General features: G+C 45.1%; 2 protein-coding genes across 2 annotated transcripts; one reads left to right on the forward strand and one right to left on the reverse strand.

Annotated features, from left to right (window-relative positions):
- Positions 1-972: 972 nt before the first annotated feature.
- Positions 973-1,590, reverse strand: EsH8_V_000947 (uncharacterized protein; the record flags this gene model as incomplete). Its single annotated transcript, XM_083273463.1, has 1 exon — positions 973-1,590. One exon carries the CDS (start codon positions 1,588-1,590, stop codon positions 973-975), a length of 618 nt encoding a protein of 205 aa, XP_083126178.1.
- A 1,067-nt stretch (positions 1,591-2,657) lies between these two features.
- EsH8_V_000948 (uncharacterized protein) lies at positions 2,658-3,746 on the forward strand (the record flags this gene model as incomplete). Its single annotated transcript, XM_083273464.1, has 4 exons — positions 2,658-2,880; positions 2,945-3,079; positions 3,196-3,317; positions 3,561-3,746. 4 exons carry the CDS (start codon positions 2,658-2,660, stop codon positions 3,744-3,746), a joined length of 666 nt encoding a protein of 221 aa, XP_083126179.1.
- Between the last annotated feature and the right edge of the window lie 13,669 nt (positions 3,747-17,415).

Here is a 17,415-nt window from a genome sequence, read left to right on the forward strand (position 1 = left end):
ATCTCCTCAAAGGGCTAGCCAGTGTACCAGCTTTACCCAATTTACCAGCAGAGAGGAGGCATGATTATCTATTTTGGGATTGCACCTTCAAAGAAGGCTAGCCGAGGGAACTTATGCTGGCGATTAAAGTACCCCTGATAGAAAAAGACGCTACGCCGCATTCGCACTGCAAACAACGTCACCAGATACATCTGCCATTCTCTTAATATCACACCCCAGCACACACAAGCATACTCAAGGCAAGACGGACCATGTCTATCCAAAGATAACGGCCGTGGTGCTAAGGTACTCCGTATATCAGGAGAATATTGCTGGAATACGGTCTGAAAGAGGGATTGCTTCAGCAAGGTTTAGTACATTCAAGAGCTTATACAATGAGCTAGATTATTCGCAGTAGTCTAGTGTAATTTGGGCATGCGCCGGATTTGATCTTGCAAGGAATGTGTTAAGCTACACCAAGAATAAAAGTACTGTGTTCATGTATTACGCTGTCTTTCTGAAGCTTATTATGGTGTTCCTCATAAAAGGCAAACTAGAATGAATTAGAAACCAGGCGTATCTTTCGAATGCTTCTGCTGCAGCTAAGCGTTAGGGAAGCACTAAGATCCGGCTGGCTTAACATTCAACACAACCGCATACCGCATACCGCACAATGCCCAAGCAACAGAGGAGGGAATATCATAAACAAGCACAAGGGGACTGTGGGAAGAAAATCATCATATCTTTTGACTAGACTGCGGGCGCTATCATAATGACCGGAAACCCTCTCAACAACAAGGGTAATTTCCAACCTCCCTCTACCATCTAAAGAGAGTAAAGCTGATCGAGACTGTTCTGAACAGCAGTTATTGGCATTGCAACAGTGTGAGTGGTTAGTTGCTTTGGAGTAGGCGCAAACCAAGGGGCGTGGCGAGGCTTTGCGTGGTTTGTGGGCCTTGCACCCATCCACTTCCCGTCAGTTTTCATCGTTCCTTACTCCTTCTTCCAGAGACCTCCGAGGAGCAAATCCTCACCGGCGACATCCGTCTTCTCATCTTTCTTCCAGAGACCACCGAGGAGCAAATCCTCACCGGCGACATCCGTCTTCTCATCTTTCTTCCAGAGACCGCCGAGGAGAAGATCCTCACCAGCAGCATCCGTCTTCTCATCCTTCTTCCAGAGACCACCAAGGAGAAGATCCTCACCGGCGACATCCGTCTTCTCATCTTTCTTCCAGAGACCTCCGAGAAGCAAGTCCTCGCCGGCGGCATCTGTCTTCTCCCCCTTCTTCCAGAGACCTCCGAGAAGCAAGTCCTCGCCGGCGGCATCTGTCTTCTCCCCCTTCTTCCAGAGGCCTCCGAGGAGAAGATCCTCACCGGCAGCATCTGTCTTCTCGTCTTTCTTCCAGAGACCGCCGAGAAGAAGATCCTCTCCAGCTGCGTCTTCCTTCACATCCTTCTTCCAGAGGCCACCAAGGAGAAGATCTTCTTTGGGTGCCGTGTTCTCCTCAGCTCTACGGGATACAGACCCGACAGAGACCACCGGGGCCGGGAGCGCGGAGACGGCGTCGACAATGGCGAGAGCCAGGAGGGGGACGGTGGTGAACTTCATTGTCAAATAATTTGATCTGGTTTGTTGTCTTGTTGTGAGGGAAAGAAAGAGTGAGTATGCAACTCTGGCTGGAGAATCAACTCGGAGGCTGTAGAGTGCTTCTAATGGTCCAGGAAGAGATGATGGTGCGTTCTTCTCATTATCAACCATGGATGTGATGATAATATATTTATACTTTTTGCGATATCAATATCGCGATGTTGCACTGACTCGGTCACCACGTTACCTCCCGTCCGAGCGCGATGTCGCTATCTGTCAGGCAATTGGTCTCATTTCGTATTCACCAGAAGGGAAAACCCGTCAGTCTGAGACGTACATTGAGAATACCTTCTCATGTTGGTAAAGCGCGCATCCTGAAGGCAAGGCAGTTCCTGTCCTCGTCGTGCCGCGAAGCCGAACACCTACCTAATTCAAACTGGCTCCTAGATCAAGCGGGCACGACATTTGTTTGAGTTTTGCAATCTACGCGCGCTGAGGCAATTATCCTTATCGGAATTCCACCATAGCGGCCGATGTTGCCCCTTCTTTGAATCGTCAACTCAGACATTCCAGCTGGTTCGTAATTGGCTTCTAGATCCTACGGGTGTGATATTGGGGTTGTGATCTACGCCCTGAGGAGTTACCCTTATCGGAATTCCGCCAAGCTGACTGCATCACGTCTCGTGCCGGCCCGTTGACAAGTCGACTCCTCATTGGCTTTTGTAAATCCATAAGAGCGCGATAATGGATTCGCGCTCTTCGCGGCTGCGGCAATGCCCTTAACGGAATTCCGCCAAACTGGCTCGATGTTCGCCGGCCCCATCGGAGCCGCCACTCGGCATGTCGGGATCCTCATGTGCTCATCCATCAATGCTACGCGAGGCACACGACATTATCTACCCCGCTATTAAACAGTCGAACTCGCACCACCGCCCCTCATTTTGCGTGGCCCCGTTGCGGCACGACTAAGGCGGCCACGTGATGTAACATTATAAAGATCCTTCCTACGCATAGCTAGGTCCTACGTCGCCGCCCTCCTTGCGCAAATCTCACACAGAGAGAGGGAGACAGCCCCGAGGCCCGGAAACATGCACACAAAGTCTGATACGCCGCTCATTGCGGACGAGACCCGGGACAGCGAAGACAGTGAGAGCTGGCCCCGGCCGGCATTTGCGAACGCGCGCAAGTCTCGCAGGCGGACATATCTCTTCCAAGCCGCCTTGGCCACATTATGCCTTCTCCTGTCCGCGGTGACGTGCTACCTGGGGTACCGGCTTGGCCTGCAGCAGGCTCCGCGACTTCCGACACATTGTGGGTCCTCGTTTTTTTGCTCCGTGCGATCCTCGGGAAAACCCAAACTGACAACTTCCGATAGCCATCACCGGTGAAGGGTTCCGCCAAAGACTCCAGACCCTCGACGACGAGTTCGAGGTCCGGGACCCGTCGAACCTGAAGTTCAAAGGCCTGCCCAGACCGGAGCTCGACGAGGCATGGGAAGGGTTACTAAAAGGTTTGTTGGTTTTGGATTCCTTTTTTATGCTTATTTCGGGCCCCCTTTTTTCCCGTCTTGGCACAAAAGTGGCCGCCGGCTTGGCGAGAGAGAGCTAAATGGCCCTCACCTCGTAGGTATGAATATTCGGGTGCATCCCGCGGAGGCGAAGCGGGCGAATTTCACTTCGATTGAACTTGCCGACAACTCTGGCGACGTCTACGGCATGCCCACCGTCTTTCACAACCTGCATTGCTTGGTAAGTATTCTTCCTTCCCTTTCCCCTAGACATGGCCCCTGACGTTCCGCAGAAAACGATTCGGTACTATTTGTTCCCAGAGAGCTACCCGACGGACTGGGAGTACCTCAAACCCCCAGCCCCGGGGGGCATAAGCCCGCACATGGACCATTGCATTGACAAGTGAGGACCCCTGCTTTGGTGCATTGCCGAGCATTGAATGCGATGGACGTCGGGAGCTAAGTCTTTGATAGTCTGCGCCAGGCGCTCATGTGCCACGGCGACATGTCGCTCTACCGCTTCAGCTGGCTGCCGGACCAGGAGAAGCCCAAGCCGCTGGCCCACATGCCGCACATCTGCGTCGACTGGAATAAGATGCAGAGCTGGGCGGTTGAGAGGAGTTTTTCCATGAAGGAGGGTCTTCTGCGGCACCCGGGGAGTCTGTCGTAAACGACATTTTTCCATTTCAGCAACGCGCTGATGAATACTTCCTAATACAACCTGCAAGGATGCACAGGAGAGTGCTCAATGAGCCAGGCTCCAGTTACCGGACCATCAGCATCATATACCCGTCCACAACAGCCTTTTAGCAAGTAATGTACGATGTTTCCGGACCAAGATGAAGTCAAAAGACGGTTTGATGGGTCACGGCGGCTGTTCCAACGACCAACAAAGTGGCCGACGGAGAGGAACAAGCCTTGATTGAGCTCCGATGGAAGTGGAGATCCCTTGTCCAACGAAGTGGGGGGTCGATCTCCTCTTTGGAATCGCCATGCGCTCATCAAAGTTCATGATTTAGGTTTCGCTGATCTTCGCAAGTGGTTTATTGCCCGAGGATATGGTTAAAAGCTGAATATATGGCCCGTCGCCGGATACTGGCCGTTGGGTCTTGAGATTGGCTCTCGATAGCCACGAATGCCGGTATAATCGAGGGTTTGTAATGCAAATAATTAGACACTAAAGGAGATAGAGATCCTGGTATTGATATCCGCCGGGCTTTCAATCGTGATACGTGGTGCTCATGCAAACTGCAACCTATGACCAGTCGGGATGCCCTTTTGGGCGATACATTGTGTCAAATGTAGTTGGAGTTCCTTTCTTAACAACACACATAGCATTACACATTATCTATGCACTGTCTTGATCTGGACTACTTCCAACTTTCTACTTCCACTGATGTCGGTGGTATTGTAAGCAGATTGAGGGGGCATAGGTATGTATTGTGTAGGACTATTACTGAAATCTGCCTCCTCTACTTAGTGTTGGTGCAACCTACCCTTCTTGCATCTATATTTGGTGACAACCTGAACCCCTTATCACTAGTTGTCGCAACGCAGCGCGAGATCCCGTTGCATTATTCTGCCCCGGCAGACCGCCCGCCCGGGCGGCCGGCCGGCCCACGCGAAGTCGGCAGTCGCCCCACGCGAAGCCGGCGTATATAAGCCAGCTTCGCGCAGCCCACCTAGTTTAGATAAATCAAGCTACTTTCAACCCTAAATTGCTTCTGCTGCAGTAATCCTGCTTTGTAACAGTTATAAGCCTAGCTCCAGCTTATTTATAAGCGATAATACCCCGTCTACTATAAAGCAGTGTATTACCTAGCGCCGCCTTTCTTACCTTTATCCTTCTTAACGATCTTTCTACGTAAAGGGTTAGTCTAGAATGTCATCCTATACGAACGTTGGATTACCTACTACAATAAGGTTACAAGGACCCCTCTTAATACGTAAAGATTAGCAGCTATAGTATAACGCGTTGAGATTTACTACATGCAAACGGAAAGTCTGGGAATATATTAACCTAGACGGTACAGCCGTTCTTCTAGAATTTACAGAGAGTATCTCTCTAGAGGCCTATATTCTAGAATGGAACATAGAGCTAGAAAGGGATTACTCTATACAACTCTAAATACACTAGGCTCTTACTTTATCCGCTATTACAGACGAACTTACAGGATAAGAACCTCCTTAGAAACTAGTACCTCTTACTATATAAAGTAAAGGCGTTAAAGATATATTTATCTTATACATCTAATAGTTGTAGAACGACAAGACTAAGCTCTATAAGCGCTAACAAGCGTATAATCTAATCTTGCTCTAGATCTAATTAATAGTCTTATTAGATATTATAGAAATAGTTTATCTAGAGCTCCTTAACAACCCTAGAGATTTAAGTATTTATAAAACCGTTAAACTACTTTAAATAAGATTTACGCTAACTAGTAATACGTTAAACAAACTTACAAGAGAAAGATATAATAGAGCTATTATAAAGGCTTTATCTAGTATTAACCTATTAACTTAGTTGTTAGAATAGAATAACGCCTTCCTGTAGGCTAAATCTTACAGTATTACTAAAGTATACAGAATACTTACTGTTAAGACCTTCCTACACGCAGTAGAACTATAAATCGCCTTATTTTAGGCGACAGCTAAGCTAAACAATATTACTAAGTAGGAATAAGTTAGAGGACTAGCATTAACCCTAAAGCAGTATAGAGACCTGCTTAGAGATCTACTATATATAAACCTACTAAAGTTACATAAAGCAACTAGGATATATATAACGCTTAGTAGGCATCCTAAATTAAGAACTACTAACTATAATAAATACCTATATAAACAACCTAACTACGCCTAGAAGCTAGTTAACTATAGGTTTATTAAGTTTGTCTTCTATAGTAAATTAAAGGCGTATAAAGGCAAGCTCTTTAATAAAGTATATAACGCTATTAAGAAGAAGATCTTAATAGACGAATAAGCATCCCTTTATATAGAGATAAAGAAGAAGGGCTAAATAAAGAAGAAGAAAGACAACAAGTTAGTTAATATAGAATTCCTATTAAACAGGATAGTTATAGTTATAATAGATCTATCTCTACTTTATAACAACCTGCCTTTTTCCTCCAACTTGTCTCTTAGCGTATTTACGTCTCTAGTATTTAGCCTTTATCCCCTTAGTAACAGTATAGTTCTAGATAACTATAGAAGAGCTTACGTTATAAACAATAAGGCCCTCTTTAAGCCTAGCTTATTTAAACCCTATACAGATAGTAGTAGAATTAAGTTAGGTACTACGTTGTATGCAGTAGAAGGATATAAAATACAAGTTATAAAGAACCTTATAGATAAAATTAATAGTCTATTAACTATTAACCTTATATTAAAAGACGTTACCTTTATTTCTAGATTCTATATTAATATAGTATTAAAGGGCTTTTTATGTAAATTAGAGATCTAGTATACTAGGCTTAATTATATACTTTAGTTTAGAATATATAAAAAGAGCTAGGTAGTAAAGAAACTAGCTAGAGAGGGAAACCTTGTTTTCCTTAAATATAAACCTATTTAACTATACCTAGATCCCCTAAATGCACTTAATAAACCACCTGTTAGTCTAGCTGTACTTATAGCTACTACGGTTTTTATAATAAACTTTAAACTAACTTAATACGTACTAAAGGATTAAGAGGATGATAGATATCTCTAGCACCTCTAAACGGGATATTTTAGGCCTAAAGCTCTTGCTTATCTCTTATACAACACTTAAGGGGTGAAGATTAAGAGACTAAGTTGTATTAAATATAAGCACTACGTAATTATATACGTAAGTAAGGTAATCTCGCAATATATATTAGAACAGCAATTAATAAGGCTATACTATAGAATCTTATAGGATCTCTTTAATTTCCTATACGCCTATAATAGATTATACTAGCTGCTAATTATATAGGATGAATATACTAGCTAAATCTTTAGAATATCTCTACTTACTAAGACACATAATAAAGTATTCCCTATAATTAGACGCTTTAAAGCGTAGGTTAGTTAATAATACAGCATAAAGATCTATAAGATTAAGTAAGACAACAAGACTATAGTAATAGGCATTAAGGGTAGCACTAAATATAAACGCTAGATAGACGAACTAGATATTAATCTTAAGCTGCTACCTATAAATATAAAAGAACTAGTAGGCAGTAGCAAACGTATAGGCTAGGAAATTATTATAAAGGTGGTAAAGATGCTTTTATCATCCAGCCTGCTGAAAGATCTCTAGCCTAAAGTAGCGTTAGTAGGGATCTATACGTATAATACAAGCCTGTTGCAGTACAACAGGTGGATTACGCTAATTAAGAAAGAAGAAGTATAGTTTAGATAGTATTTTCGCTAGTAGGTACTAGTATACGCAGCAGCTCTTATATATAATCTACACCTATATTAGGGCTGGATATATACGTACAGCTGCTAAGCCTATCCCTTAATAGGCGACTATAAGAAAGGCACTAAATAAAGACAGTTTAAGGTTAAACCTTAAGGGTATATTAGATATCTAGTGGGATATATATAAAACGTATACAACCTCTACAGGATCTAGATCCCCTTACTGCAGTAGATTATTATTATAAGAAACATACACTTTAACAAAATAAAGTTCTACTCTATAAACGACACTAAAGAAGTACTAGAACCAACTAAGGTAATACAAGTTGTAAACATTATTAAAGACGACAAGTATATATAGGATTCGTTTATAGATATACTTAGATTAATTAATATAATAGATATAACCCTAGTAACAACACTAACTCTATAACAAACAGAAGACCCTTACTAGTAATAAATAGAGAAGACGACTTAAGACGTTAAGCCTGTTAACAACAGTAATACTACGTAAGGGCAGCAATAGGTTTTAACTCCTAAATTAACGCCAGCCCTAGAGGAAGTACACCTTCTAGCTCTGCTAATTAAAAGCAACCTTCTAAACGAAGTACCTAACTACACTAGTAGGCAGGTAGTAGGACTTTACATGCAAGGGGATAGCAACAGCCGTAACGATATGCTAGCTACAGGCTGCTCTAAATTAGAGGCTGGAGACGTAATATACGTATAAACTAAACCAGTTAATAATACAGGTTACTCCTAACAACCTGATCTAGCTAGGCCAGCCTTATATAAACTTATACGGCTATACAACGTAAGCATAAGGCTACTACTAGAATTAAGGTCTAATCTACAGTATACGTACTTAGACTACAGCTAACTAACTATAAGAACAAGCTAATAGATTAGACAACCACCTAAGCAACACGTAGGGATAGTTATATATACAACCTCTAGATGCAAGAGAAGAGGCAGTAACTTTAAAGCTGTAGGGGATTCCTCTAGGTAGGCCTTCTTTTTATCCTTTTATAAAGGACGACTACAACAACAAGACGACTTCTTTAACACCTTTATACCTAATTAACAGAAGGCAACTAATAAAGCCTTATATAGGTACGTTACACTACATACAGTATTCTACACCGCCCTATATAAACCGGTAAACTGCTGGTTACCTTACTTACAACTAAACAAACGATACTATTAAGATAATCTTATAAAGGCGCCTTAATTCTAGAAAGAACTTAGTAAACTACCCTTTAACCTCTAGGAGATGTTCCGCCGTACAGCCGAGTAGGAGATTAACAAACTTAAAAGACTTAATACTTAGACGATTATTAATAGAACTAACGTTCTAGGCGTAAGGCCTCTCCTGCTAAAATAGGTATTCTTATATAAATAAGATTAAGATAAATATCTCATGCAGTATAAAGTAAGGATCTATATTTAAGGGGATTTCTAACTAAAGGATCCTCTTAAAAAGACCTATACAGCAACCCTAGTTGTACGTATATTCTATATAGTAATAGTAATTACTACCTAATTCAACCTTAAGGTTAAACAACTTAACGTTATAAACGTATTCCTTAATATAGAATAAGACCTATCTAGTAAACTAGTAATCTATAAACTACTAGATAGATATTATTAACTAGGAAAGTATACTATACTTATACGTACGTTATATAGACTTTAAGACGTACTGCTACTATAGTTTAAGGAATTTTCTAGTATGCTAAACCGCTTTAAATTACAACTATTAAAGGAGGACCTCTATATCTTTATTTTAGTAGACTAAACAACGTTTATTCTCTTCTATATTAACAATATCCTTATAATATACTATAGGTTAGATGTAATAAAGGGATAGAAGCTTATTAGTAGGCTAAAGGAGACGTATAAGATAAAAGATAAAAGCAATGCTAAGTAGTATCTAGAAATAAGAATTATCTAAGACTGTAAAGTAAAGAAGATATACCTCTACTACAACTAGTATATTAAACAGGTAGCAGTAAAATTCAACCTTAACAATAGAATCCAACTAGTAACGCCTCTTCTAGTTGTAGAATTTACGCTAAATAAAGGACTAGCAACTCTAATAGATATTAAGCTGTACTAGGAGATTATTAAATCCATCCTATATACAGTAATAATAATCCAGATAGATGTTGCATTCACCTGCTTACTTCTCTTAAAGTTCCTAACGAACTTAAGCAAGCACTATATACAAGCCGCTAAACAGGTAGTAAGATACCTCTTCTATACGTATTACTTAGTAATCTACTTTAGCAGCTTAGGGGGTAGATACATACTACTTGTTGTAAGCAACGCTTTATTTACAGACAACAAAGAGACGTAGAGATTATTATAGGGATATATTATCCTTCTGTTTAAAGGAGTAATCTAGTAGAAGGCTACGCAATAAAACACTATAACGATATTAACTATAGAGGCGGAACTCTTAGCTTTTAAATATACAATAAAGGAGATAATAGCTTTTAACTAACTATTTAGAGATATTACACTTAACCTTAGAGACGTCTAGAAGATCTACTATAATAATTAGTAAATAATCCGCCTTATAGTAGGAGAAGGAGAACAAATTACTATACAACTTTACTATGTTGATATCTAGAATATATAGTTACGCTAAGAGTATACAGCAGGCAGCTTTAAAGTAGTATACATACTAATAGATAAGATGCTAGCTGATAGGCTTACTAAGAACTTACTATACGTAAAGTTTAAATACTTTAGAGCCCTTCTCAACCTTTAAGACGTATATAATAAAGCAGCCTAGAAGATTATATAAGATAATATAATAAAAGGAAAAGCAAACAAAAGCCTAAAGGTTGTTTAATTAAAAAATAGCCTACTAGCTAGAGAGCCTAACGTTACTCCTAGTGGGAGCTAAAACAGTAATTTAAAAACAAATAAAAACTAAAGACTATTTATTCTCGTTTTTAGTAAAGAGGGCAACTGTATACATATTAATAAGGTTGCTTAATACAGTATAGTCGCCTAGAGAGATTAGCAGACTACTAATAAAGTTGTTAATATATCTATATACGCATACAGCAGCAAGACTAAAGACTATACTAACAGACGAGTTAGAGGATACTAACGGCTGACAGGTAATAGCTACATTAGAGCTAACAGCATCCTCCTCCTTAGCCTCTTCGTTCTACACCTCTTTACCTCCCTCCTGCTTAGGGGGCGGTACAGCCTAGAGGAGGGCCTAAAGGTCCCTCCTTATCTTTAATAGTTACTGTAAATCTATTAGTATAGTTATATACATAGTAAACTACATACAACTTATAGTATAGGGTGCTCCCTTACTTAAAGCCGCTAGAAACGTAAGGGCTAGGGTAACAACTAGGCCTACTAAAGGATAATAGACTATACAACCTAAGACGTAGTAGTAGCACTTATAGTTGTTCCCTAAGAGGCATACACCCTAAGACGACCTATAAAGCACGCTTTTAAGGCAGCGCTTATAAGGAGCCTTAGGAGACTCCTCCACTTAAACGCCCTAGTGCTCTAGCGCTTTATAAAAGACATCTTTATCTTCCTCCCCCTTACTCTTATCATCCTTAAGGAAGGGAGGTAGAACCTACTCCTTATTATAAACCTCTATAAAGTCAAGCTGAAGCAGTAGAAAGGATGCCACCAACCTATTATCTATACGTAATAAAGTTAGCTAATAGTCTAATAGAAGGGACTAAAGATTAAGAAACATACTAGACGACGGAGAGTTTAGGGGCTCTCTCTCTTTAGAGAGCTTTTATTTCTTTAGAGGAGCTATATAACAAGTAGATTAGTTAAGACGAACGTATACTTATTAGAGAACGACAACACTTACAAGTCCCTTCTACTAAAGGCTCCTAACCCCTAGCGGACTTATTAGGAGACTCCTCCCCTTTAGTCTTAGGAGACCAGGCGCGCTACAGGCGCAGCATTTAGCGTATACGCTGCTAGGCTGCCTAGGCTGCCGCCTAAGCAGCCCTAAACGTTATAGTTTTTTAAGGCATCTATAAATAAACTCTATTAACGATAAACACTTATTTAGAACGACAAGCAACAACAAGCAGCAACTACATGTAGAATAAACTGTTAGTTAGGGGGATGTATAATTAATTTATTATAGTTAAAGAAGAGAAGAAGAAGAATTCAACTAGTAGTAAAGGAAAGATCTATTCCCCTATATAGAAACAGGCTAGCGCCTCGCTTACAAGCCAACCAACATCATAATCTCCCTAGGCAATACGGCTGTTAATACAGTATAACAACAGCATAAAACGCATGCCTACTTTATTTACTCACAATCTACAACTTTATATACAAATTAACCTTTCTTTTGTTAATATTCTACAACAGACGCAGCTGTATTTAATATGCAGCTGCGCCTAGGGGGGTGTATTGCAACGCAGCGCGAGATCCTGTTGCATTATTCTACCCCGGCAGACCGCCCGCCCGGGCGGCCGGCCGGCCCACGCGAAGTCGGCGGTCGCCCCACGCAAAGCCGGCGTATATAAGCCAGCTTCGCGCAGCCCACCTAGTTTAGATAAATCAAGCCACTTTCAACCCTGAATTGCTTCCGCTGCGGTAATCCTGCTTCGTGACACTAGTATACGTCCTTACATACACGCGGCTACGCTACTAATATCGGTATTGTAGTGTCGAATCCCTGACAACTGACTTGCTGACTGTGAGTGATGTTTCTTTCCAGCAGCAGCTGGGATAGACATGACCAACATCATCAGTAACTACCGCTATTTCTCCTATGAGGCTGTAAACATTTGCTAGGAAAGTGGTAAGGGTAGGCTAGTAATTTTAATGAGTTGTAGCTGGAAGGCTGGTTATACTGGTTTTGTACTCTTAAGGATGTAACAGGCTATCATGTGTGAATAGTTAGACGCTTGCTTTAAAGTGAGGTGGCAAGACATATTTAGTTTTTATACACTTGGGGTCGTAATACTGAAAAACATTCAGTTACAAAGGCTTGCAAAAGAGCAAGAAATACTGCATTGGCTGATCGTATCTGCAAGGCCACAAGGTTTAGAACCCTTATAGTTGAGGCAACCTGGAAGTCTTTTGAGGTTAGAGCGATGACCAACTGCATTAGACTTCAAGCCGTAACGTCAGCGTCTACAGTACCTTGAACGTCAGCGGCTCCCCTACAGTCGCTACCAAAAGAAAGTCTCGTCGCCAGATGACCAGCTGGAGCGAGCCGTTGACTCCGGAGGGGTTGAGAACCAGCCCACCGCGACCCCGTCGACTTTCCTGCCTTCACTGGAACTCGCTTCAACCAAGCCGGTCTAGGGACACCCGCAATCCTTTGGTGGTTCCGGCGGCGCAAGTGACCTCCTGGATTCCTCCCCTCTGATCTTCAGAGGGTCGTATGTCCTCGGGAGGTCTTCTCATCGACAGGGACCGCATGCAAGCACCGCAGCCGGTCCCACGCCACATGTGCGGAGATGGCAAGCGTGGGCGCGGCGTGGGCCCTGGCCTCAACCTCTCTCATCTACAAGAACCGAGCCTGATTTTTGTGCCAAAGACAGAAACGTTGGTGTAGGTATTCCAAGTTCTGGGCCTCCACGGTCCCGCATCCTCTCGAGTGTGTTTGCCCGAGATCAGCGGCACGATTAGTTATCCTAGCCGGCGGGCAGGCATTCTGCCAACTAATTTGAACACGAAGCACGGAATTCGGCACGGTGTGCGGAGCCAAAGACTGGGGCACAGGCGACACGTGGAGAGAACCAGTGAGTCAGTCACCTTACCCAGCGCTCTGGAGACATGTTTGGGGGTCAGTGATGCCAGATCTGGGGAAGCATCGGCTAATCATGTCAAAAAACAACAACAAGACGTGCATCATGCACCGGTATCAAAGCCGGTCAGAGAGCCCTACTTTGTCATACCTAACACTTGCTAGTCGCACATCAAACCTGGTACCACAGCATATTCGTGGGTCTCGACGAAAAAAGTAGCTTTGATCGGCGAGAAAATGAACCATCTGAACGTGGGAAAAATAAAGTAGAGAAAAGAAATGAGCAATTTCATAATGCAGCATTCTAAGATCAGGAAAAGGACCTACCAAAAGGCGGAGATGATCTAGATGCCATCGTACTAAGCCGACGACATGTTGTCAACTATTCGGCGACCACGTACTTGGATTAACCACGTACTTGGATTACCAATGAGATTATCGATAAAGACTCCCCAAGAAGCTGATGAGTCTATGACAGGCGCCTGACATGTGTCCATTGTGCGGTGCTCATTATGCCTTGTAGCCCAGAAAATCGTGACAATCAACCGCTTTGTCTGACTTCGCATGGCCAGATCCGAACTGTACGGCGGCAGTTTCATGTCTCCATAGATTTACTCATAGACGTGCTTGGAAAGTCCGAGCCTGGTTGATATTTAGCAACGAGAGTAACCCGACTGGCAAGCTGGAGGCGACCCTATTCTATCCTCAGTCTTCTCCGCCCCAAGCCCCAGGTATCCTAGTTGTGCATCTCGTGCAGGGCTTGTGCAACGGGCCGATTCCTCAGTCGACTCCCTGCATGAGGTGACGAGTGACCGGCGAGCCTCGACACGAAAGCTGGGGCAGATTGTATGGGTCTGGGGTTGCTAGGAATGCCAGGCAGGCCGGCATGATCTTGTCGAGCGAGGTCAAGACATGACCGGGGCAAGAACCGGAAGTCGACACCTTGAACCCTGTGATTTTATCGCATATGAAGCCGCTCGGCTACCCCAAGCGGTTCAGAGGTGCAGGAACGAAGATGTGAACGGGTGAGCTACGCATGAAGCTTCCCCGGGATTTGGCACCTTTTGCTCCAACTTTCTTGAATGACCAAAGTCCAGATCGTTGCCTGGCCGTTCCGCATCTCAGGAGGGGCATATTGGTCATGTGAGGTTTTCCAAGTCCACACATCGTCTCGGCGGGTCAGGGGTGACCAGGAGTCCAAATTCAACCGTGGGTTATGCATGGTATTGGCGCTGCAGTTTGTGCTCCGTTCTCGCGAGGCCATGATCCCCAACCATCACATCATATCCACCTTTGCAATCTGCGCGATGCGCAAGAGCACCGCAAACCGGTGATGATGCCGGAGGTGTGCTTAAGATGGCCACGGCGAGGACAGAATCGCTATGAGTGTTGTCCAGAAAGTTGTTAAAGTTTAGCTGATGGGCGTCTGGGTCAAAGGCATGGCACGGAAGTCCCTGGGAACAAGGCAACCGCAAGTCGTCGATTCGCAACGGCGACGTTCTGGCCCTTTCCACATCTCTTTGGAATTGCAAACATCGAGTTCAGGACTGCGACGAACATGGCGGGCGTGCGAAGCATCTCAAGCAGGGCGATGGTGGCCGCGACGTTGCGAATATGGGGAAATCGGGCCTTTGGTGGAGATGGGGACTGGTGGACGGTCGAGGATTCTCGCAGACCGCGGCGCCCGCAACAAGGTGCCTAGTGCCTGGCGTCTGGGATGCTGCAATTTTTTTCAGATGGAGATTGCGCGTCAAGTCGTCCTCGCGCATCAAGATAGCAAGCTCGGCAACTGGGAGGATATTTGTTGGGACGAGGAGAGTCACCAAGAAACCAGCCGTAGCGTAGAGGTCGTCAACAAATCTCCCATGGACGAACACGGATGGGTGTGCATGTCGGAGCCACCCGTTGGGAGAATTGCAAAGATCATGGAATAGCGGATACTTCCAAGACGCAGCACGGCCATGGCAACAGGCGCGGAGTCGGGAGGACATACACTATGTAAGCGACGGGCGGCTCGACGGACGTCGTCGTGGGATGATGCTAGCAGCTTGGCACATGGCAGATGGAGCTTGGCAAAAGGCGCCGAACGAAGAAAGGCCGAAAAAGCCAGCGGAAGTATGGGCGACAACGGAAGGATTCTGAGATGGAAAAAGAAAAGAAAAAAAAGCAGCGACTGGGGGCCCGCAGTGTGCCAAGCTTTGGACGGGATGGAGAAAGCGACCGGGGTGAGAGTCATGGCCAGGCCCGGGATGCATGCAGACTGGAATGGGAGTTTGCAGGCCGATATGTCTGGCGAGAAGGGATCAGCGCTGCCGCTGCAGCTGTCAAGAGTTGTATTGGACACGGCAGTGAAGGCGAAGGCTGGAGAATCAAAAGGTGCTGGCGGCACCGGGCTCAACGACTGGGGCCGGGCGGAGGAGGGGCGGCAACGGCGAGGTTAGAGGCTAGTTGGGCGTAGCGGACACGGCGAGGTGGTGTGATGGTGAGGGGACGGACCGAATCAAGGAGACGAGTGGTGAAGGCTGACCGAAGCCACTGACGTTTTAGAGTTTGGTGGACGATCTGCCAGAAAATAAAAGCCCGGGCGGAAAAAAAAAGGGAAAATAAAGTGGCATCCCAAGTCAAGTCGGCCCATCTCGAGTGGTGTGAAAAGAGTTTTAACGAATAATCGAATGATGCATCTTGTGTGCAGCTCGAAATTTTTGCCAATTTTGCCAATGAGGGGATATTTCCAGCGAAAGTTGAATGGTACGGGCATCAAGATTGTACCAGACGAGGCATGCCATTGCCTGCGTGGGAAGATGAGGATTGGTCGCAACGATGGAGAAGACACGTACGGCGTGAATAAAAGTTGCGAGAGAAACAGCGTTGGAAATGAATGTGGTTGTAGTCGCAGCGAATGAGAGAGGCGAACATCAGGGAAACATGGGGTTGCGGGTAAGCCTCAAGGCGGGGGCAAAGGGGGGGGGCGGGGAGTGGGCGATGGAGAAGCCCGTGTGTAAACGGGCCGACAGCGAGTTTCGAAGCGATGATGACATGGGGAGCCTGGACAGGGAGGCAGGCAGAGGGTGAGTGTGTGAATGTGGGTGTTGGAGCTTATTGTTGGAGCTTATTGTTGGCGTGTGAGTGTTGGTTGTGTCGTATTAGTGTATGCTATCGATTGTCCATGTAAGTGTGCATACCTATGTGCGGGTGAGTGTGGACGAATGCGGGAGACTGTGGGTAAGAGTCTTTGGGGGGGGGGGGGGGGGGGGATATCCACTGAGCCGAGGCCATGCGTTGGTTCTACCGTGGTCCCGGCGAGTGGGAAGGAGAAAAGAGTGTGGTGGTGTTGTTTGTTCGGTGCATAAGCCGTGGCCGTCGCATCGTCAGATGTCTTGAAATGACTGGGCAGGAGGGTGATCACGGGTGGCCGAGATGGATGGCGCACGAGGTGACGAGACGAGGGAAAGGGAAGAAACGAGGACACGCAGAACTCGGAGAGGAAGACCGGACCATCACTTGATGCGGTGCGGTACGTACTGTCTGCTTACCTACCTTCTCTGGAGACCGCAGTGCATGTCAAGCTTTTGACTTTGGAAGGGAAGGCGGCAGTTGGTGGGCCGCCGAGCGCCACGGGTCTTGGCTGCATCGCCGCATCAATCACGTACCGCACCTTCTCTCTCCTGGCCCTGCTCCTGCTGTCGACGAGTGCTCAGAACTTGGAAGTCGCGAGAGGGGACACTGTCGCGATCGGTCTTGGCGGGCAAGAGTTGGCATTGCTTAGCGTTGCTTGTCTGGAACCCGTTCTTGCCTTGCCTCGGACGTAGTAAGAAAGAATGGCCCCGGCGCCTTCCGGTCTGGTGATGCTACCTACTGCTGCTGCTGCTGCGCTGCGTCGTGTAATTGGATCGTCGTCATGTCTTGCCTCCCTCCCTACCTCCTTCCATCTCGAACGGGCGGCGGCGCCGTTGACGGGCCCCTCTTTTTCTTCCTTTTCTATTTTCGATTTAGTTTTTCTGACTTTTTTCTTTCTGTCTTGTTCCGCCCGTTTTCCTCCGGCTCCTGCTCTGTTTATTGTTCGCTGAATTTGAGCAGAACCGGGGCGGGGATGAGGAGCCGCACTTTTTCTCGCTGAACCCATGCACGCCCACGCCCACGGCGACGCCATGTATTCTGCTCTGCTCTGCTCTGCATCCATCCGTGCCAC

This window comes from Colletotrichum jinshuiense, chromosome 5, assembly GCF_051148585.1.
Source record: "Colletotrichum jinshuiense chromosome 5, complete sequence".
Classification (NCBI taxonomy): domain Eukaryota; kingdom Fungi; phylum Ascomycota; class Sordariomycetes; order Glomerellales; family Glomerellaceae; genus Colletotrichum; species Colletotrichum jinshuiense.